The 6,420-nt window shown below is 42.8% G+C and overlaps 1 protein-coding gene across 1 annotated transcript; it reads right to left on the bottom strand.

Annotated features, from left to right (window-relative positions):
- LOC122018761 (receptor-like protein kinase HSL1) lies at window positions 1–3,574 on the bottom strand. The gene is made up of 2 exons (XM_042576175.1): window positions 795–3,574; window positions 1–576 (listed from the first exon to the last, which is right to left on the bottom strand). The coding sequence occupies exons 1-2, from the start codon at window positions 3,382–3,384 to the stop codon at window positions 221–223; spliced, it is 2,946 nt and encodes a 981-aa protein (XP_042432109.1). The 5' UTR covers window positions 3,385–3,574; the 3' UTR covers window positions 1–220.
- Between the last annotated feature and the right edge of the window lie 2,846 nt (window positions 3,575–6,420).

Genomic DNA, 6,420 nt, shown 5'->3' on the forward strand with positions numbered 1-6,420 from the left:
TGTAGATTAAGAATTTACTTAGAGGTCAAATACTTTTGTTACATTTACCAGCATAAATGGCTGCATTGCTAACAGTTCATGTAGTAAGTATATCAGAGGAACCTTCCCCAATTTGTCAAACAATTAGAATCCATCAACAATCATTCTCCCTTGCCAAAAAAAAAGACAACTACTAAAACAAATTCTAATGCATATCCCCTTGAACAAATTCTACAATCATTCAAGAGCATCTTTCGAGCAATAAGACGGCGGTTTCACCTTGCTTTCTTTCCGCATTAACCTCCCGCAACATCTTCACGACCTTTTTCATCGAGGGACGGTTAGTCGGGAGCGAACTAGTACAAAGAAGGCCGACGCTGAGGACCTTGCTGATCTCCTCCTTGTGGCACAAATTGAGCTTGGGGTCAATAACATGCTCCATTCCCTTGTGACTAACCATGCTGGATACCCACTTCACCAAGTCTTTTTCTCCCAATTCCGGATCGATTGGGAGTTTACCGGTCACTAGTTCAAGAATAACCACACCGAAACTATATACATCGCTCGTCTCGTTAACCCGAAGAGTATAAGCATACTCTGCACCATAAGAGAAATGGAAAACAATAAAATTTGATGAGATGTAATTACTAATGAAAGATCCAATCACATTAGGTCAATTAAACGCGCACACGATTCAAATCCGTGACCTCAAGGCCACACGATAACAATTTTATCGTAAGAAGCTGTCAAGAATGATTCTTGAGATATGTAAAATGTTTCGAGAATTACGACTATAGAAGTAAAGAATATCGAACCTGGCGCAATGTATCCACAGGAACCAGCAATTCCAGACATAGATTTTGGTCCCTTCTCCACCATCTCCGTGACCTTGGCAACCCCAAAATCAGCAATTTTTGCTCTGTATTCTCCATCCAAGAGGATGTTGCTAGACTTCACATCTCTGTGCACGATCGGGGGCACGCAGTAATGGTGGAGATACGAAAGGCCCTCCGCCGCGTCGACCGCGATCTTATACCTCGTCGGCCAGCCCAGCATTCCTCCTTTGCTGCCGTGCAACAGGCCTCCTAAGCTCCCATTAGGCATGTACTCATAGACCAGAAGCTTGCAGTCCCTGTGGCTGCAACAGCACCACAGCTTCACGACGTTCTTATGCCTGATCTTCCCCAATGTGGCAACCTCAGCTTCAAAACTATCGTCAGTCGACTGGTCCTTATACGAAGAACCCCACAGCTTCTTCACGGCGGCAATCTGACCATTGCTAAGAATGGCCTTGTAAACCTTCCCTGAACCTCCAATGCCGATCACATTATCCTCGTCGAGGCAATTCAAAATCTCATGCTCACTGAACCTCAGTTTGTGGAATGAAGTCAGTGTCCACTTGGACTCGTCCGATGGTAGATTCTCCTTCATGTAGATTCGATATCGCCATGAGAACCAAGCAATTCCGACTAGGAAGATCAGTGCGGCAGATACGAAGACGCAGCGAAGCGACCAGATGAAGCTGTGGCTGTAGCTTCTTCCATGTGGAACAGGGCATAGGCCAGATGAGTCTTTGCAGAGTTCCGGGTTGCCGAGGAAGCTGTTCCGGTAGGCCTCCCGGGCGAAAAGAGGCGGAAGAGCTCCGGAGAGGCGGTTATTCGATAAATTGAACTCGTTGAGCTTCAAGTTCTGCAATTGGATTGGAATCTCGCCGGAGAGGAGATTTCGGGAGAGGTCGAGGTAGTTGAGCACCGGGAGTTCACCGAGTTCTGGTGGTATGCAGCCGGCGAGAGCATTGTCGGCGAGGTTCAACTCGCTGAGCTTACTCCACGAGTGGATGTCTCGAGGCAGCTCGCCGGAGATGAGGTTGTGGTGGAGGTCGAGCTTACCGAGCTCGCGCAGGTTACGAAGAGACGACGGTAGCGGGCCGGATAGCCGGTTGTTGGAAGCAGAGAACTCGTAGAGCTTCGAGAGGGATCCCATTTCCGACGGGATGCTGCCGGTGAACTGGTTGTCATCGATGAGGATGTCGGAGAGGTTCGCGCCTCTGGCGATGAGGGGAGATATCCCGCCGGAGAAGGAATTGCCTCTGAGTTCCAGTAGCCAAAGGTGCGGCAAGCCCCAGAATCCGGCGGGAACCTCGCCGGAGAGGCGATTGTTGCTGAGACGGACTCGGGCGAGCTTCTGGCACCGGCAGAGGCCGTCCGGGAGGCTACTGGAGAACATGTTGTTCATCAAGAGAAGCTGCTCTAGCGCACCGCCGTCGCAAATGCTGGCGGGGATGCTGCCGGTGAGCAAATTGTCGGAGAGATCGAGGAGCGTCAGCGGCGAATTCGTTCCCAAGTCGGGAGGAAGCGAGCCACTGAGGCGGTTGGCGAAAAGCCGGACCTCGACCAGGCTAGTGGACCGGGCGATTCCGGCGGGGATTCCGCCGGAGAGCCGGTTCGAGTAGATGTGGGCGCTCTCCAGCCGCGGGCCGTCGAAGATGTCGTCCGGAAGCGGCCCGTCGAGCTTGTTCATCGACGCATCGAACCGAACCAGAGAACGGAGCTTACCAAATCCTAGCGGAATGGAGCCTCTGAGCGAGTTGTTGTAGAGTTCGATCTGGACGGCGCTGGAGAGGTTAGCGAAGGTGGCAGGGATGCAGCCGGAGAGCGCGTTGCCGGAGAGATCGAGGTCGGTGAGGTTGGAGAGCAGGCCGAGAGAGGGCGGGATTTTGCCGACGAGACCGCAGCCGGCGAGCCAGAGCACCTCCAGCGACGCGAGATCGCCTAGCGCCGGCGGGATACGGCCGGCGGCGAAGGGGTTATACGAGAGGTTAAGCTGGCGGAGAGTGGTCAGGTGGCCGAGGAAGGCGGGGATGTTGTCGGTCAGCAGGTTGGCGACGAGGGACAGCGCTTGGATTCGCGGGAACCGGCCGAAAGACGGCGGAATTGGTCCGGAGAAATTGTTGCCGGAGAGGTCGAGGTAGGTGAGGTAAGGCAGCGCGGCGAGCGCGTCAGGGAGGCGGCCGACGAGCAGGTTCTGCGAGAGGTCGAGATGAGTGAGGACGGCGCAGGGGGCGAGGGCGGAGTCGGAGAGGGAGGAGTTGATGTAGTTGAAGGAGAGGGAGAGGAACGCGAGGTTGGGGAGGCGGCAGAGGGCGGCAGGAAAGGGTCCGGTGAGGCCCAAGTTGGTGAGGTCGACGGCGGTGACGGTGTCGCCGGAGCAGGTGACGCCGGTCCAGCTGCATGCAATGGCGTCGGTGGCGGCGTCCCAATCGGAGAGGGTATGGGAGGGGTCTTCCAATCCTGCTTTGGCATCTAACAGCAAGTCGCCTTCATGATTCAAGCAGAAGCAGAAGCAGAAGCAGAAACAGAGGTGCAACCAAACAACAACAACAATGGCAACTCCAAAATCTGCCATGGTCGCGAATCAAACAGGTTGAGTCCTCTACTGTAAGAAGACTACTGATGTATCTTTCATTTGAAGAATGATCAGTGACCGGAAGAACGAAGAATGTACGAGCGGTTCGTTCGTGCCATGATCTCTGTTTTTAAGGGCGCCGTCGCGGAGACAGGAAACATCACGCAACTCTTTAGACGCCGCCGCCGCCGCCGCCTCCGTTGCTGACGCCGCCAATATCGTTAGTAATCGTCCACGTGATCCATAAGATGATATTGTATACACAAAATAGTAGTCTATGCTGCTGCAATTTATTTTCATTTGAAAAATATAAATAGTTGATATTATAGTAAGAGGTTAGCTTTGCATGTAATCATGTCAAAAAAAAATTTGTTTCTATTCTCTACATACAAAATATTACTTGTTTCAATTTCCTTATGTAAATATTGTTACCTAAATTGCTCTTCAAATTTTTTAAGTACAAAAAGTCTAAAATTGAATACAAAAAGTCCAAAAATAAGTATAATTTTTCTTAAAGTCAGCACTTTATATTAAAATCAAGTATATTTTCTAGCAAAATTGTCCCTCTTATTTTTTTAGGTATAAAAAATCTAAAAACAAGTATAATTCCTGTTAAATTCAGCACTCTATACTAGGATCAAGTATATTTTCTATCAAAATTAACCCTCATAGTTTTCGGTACAAATAGTCTAAAAATGAGTATAATTCCTATTAAATTCAGCACATTAAACTAAAATCGAGTATATTTTGAGGTGAAAAAAGAATCATACTTAATTTGATAGAAAATATACTACATTCTAAGTTAATATACTCAATTTAAGAGGATTTATATTGATTTTTAAACTTTTTTTACCTAAAAATATCATGGGTAATTAGGTAAATATGTTTGACTGGGGAGTGAAAACAAAGATTTTCATGAATGAAAACTGCATGTAAAGATTTGTTTATCAATAGGGACTCCATGAAAAATTACCCTTATAGTAAATATAATAGTTATAATATTTTAACTACTATATAATTATAATAATTTAATTATTAGTTATACCATTGTAATAATTAATATTCTTTAATAAGTACATTATTATATTGATGATCATTATGATCAAAAAATTATTTATATTACTATAAATAAAATTTGGGTTCGAGTTCGATTTGAATAATTTTATAATTCGAACGTTTCCGAGTTTGGTTTGAATTAATCGGTTAAATTAAAATTATATAAAAATAATTTCGATTCGAGTTTAGTTCAAGTTGCAACGACCCGAACAATTAAATAAAATAGTTTGGGTTTGAATTTAGCTAAAAAAAGTTATCGAGCATGTTTAAGTTTGATTCAAATTTGATAATTTTAAATACGAATTAACTATTTTTCGAGTGCGACTTGAAAAATTTAGGAACCTACTCGATTCATTTGTACCTCTAATTGTTATGATTTCATAGTTATTATGATATAATATCAATCAATATTGACAAAAATAAACAGTTTATATTATAACAATGAATTATAATTACTATAATATAACATTATTAATATTGATCCGAATCAAAATGTCCATATTATTAATTATGATGATATAAGAACGTTTAAAAAAAATAACTTAAGCACATTTAAAAGTTGATTTTTAGAATATTCGTTTCTTCTGCTTCTCTTAATTATTTTCTCATGCACCACGCTCTGAGAAAAATTACTATCTCATTTTAGCTCATAATTGCCAACTCATTAACTAGCAGATCTAAGGTGGAACGGAAATATGTCACTGGATTTCTTGCATGGAATGCCAAACTCTTTCAGATCTGGAAAAGTTTGGAACAGTAAAATTTATTGTCAAACTCTAAATTTAAAATATAATTTAAATTATTTTTTCCTTCATCATTGATGCTACTTTGATTCCTCTGTGATCATAGTTGTACTGTCTCCCATATAGATTATTGAGCTGCAGAAGATTTGCTTAACAAACCTTACCAAAACCTGAAACATGTGGGGTACATCAAACTGTCTGGATTAGGGTTAGTATGTATTAGGTGTACTCATCAGAATTCAGATTCATAACTTTGTTTGTCTGTAAGCTCATCATTTCAAATCAGTAGAGTCGCAAGATAAACTTGCATGTTCCCCAGACCTGAGCAATCTCAGACACACAACTGTAAACACACTGAATCTAACCCATCTAGGTCAATACATTTCCTTTTTCAGTCAGTGCTACTCTTCCATGGCATTGTTTGACTGATATTTTTTGATAATACGTATCTAAATTTTTGAAAATTTCAAAAGGTGTATGATACTGACCCTCAAAACTTTCATCATCGTAAGGTGTCAGAGAATATCTAATATTTGGTCCTAGAATATGTCGAATAATAGAATATGTATAATCAAAATATATCAAATAACATCAGGCAATGGAAGTTGTACGACCATCCTCGGAGGAAGGTTTTGTTTTATGTATATGCTTTAGTGGAGGAATATTCCCTGATAAGTAGTTATTATTCATTAACTTATGATCTACTGATAATGTTGTCTTCGAATCAGTATATGGTGGGTGAATTTATGACTCGTCTCATTCTACCACTTGTTATAGTGCGATGTTTCGTGTGTTATAAGCTAGAATCATCGGAGGCATGAGTCTCTAGCTCTACCTACACATCATCTTTCTCTATGATGTTTCCTTTTCTTCTTCTTGAGTACGTTGTAGCATAACCTTCTCGTTAAACACCACAACTCTATTGATCATCATCTAATTTGCCTTAGAATCCCAAAGCGTGAAGCCTTTAACTCCTTTTTGATACCCTCGAAAAATGCACTGCTTTGACTTTACTTCTAGCTTTGATATTTCCTCACTAGATATATACACATAAGTTGGACATCTAAAAACTCGAAGATAAGAGTAATTAATCTACTTGATTTCTTGTCCATGCTTCATCGGGTATTTTGCCTTATAGTGTTGCCCTTAGTAATCTATTAATGAGATAACATGTCATATTAACTACTTTCGTCTAGAAATTCTTTACTAACCCTGTATTCAGCTTAAGACATCTTGC

This window comes from Zingiber officinale, chromosome 9A, assembly GCF_018446385.1.
Source record: "Zingiber officinale cultivar Zhangliang chromosome 9A, Zo_v1.1, whole genome shotgun sequence".
In the NCBI taxonomy this organism is placed as follows: domain Eukaryota; kingdom Viridiplantae; phylum Streptophyta; class Magnoliopsida; order Zingiberales; family Zingiberaceae; genus Zingiber; species Zingiber officinale.

Excerpts from the sequence above, each read along its gene's own strand:
- LOC122018761 (XM_042576175.1), bottom strand. The coding sequence starts at position 3,384 with ATGGCAGATTTTGGAGTTGCCATTGTTGTTGTTGTTTGGTTGCACCTC. Across the intron at positions 577-794 it reads CTGTGGATACATTGCGCCAG|AGTATGCTTATACTCTTCGG; the intron begins GTTCGATATTCT and ends CTTATGGTGCAG.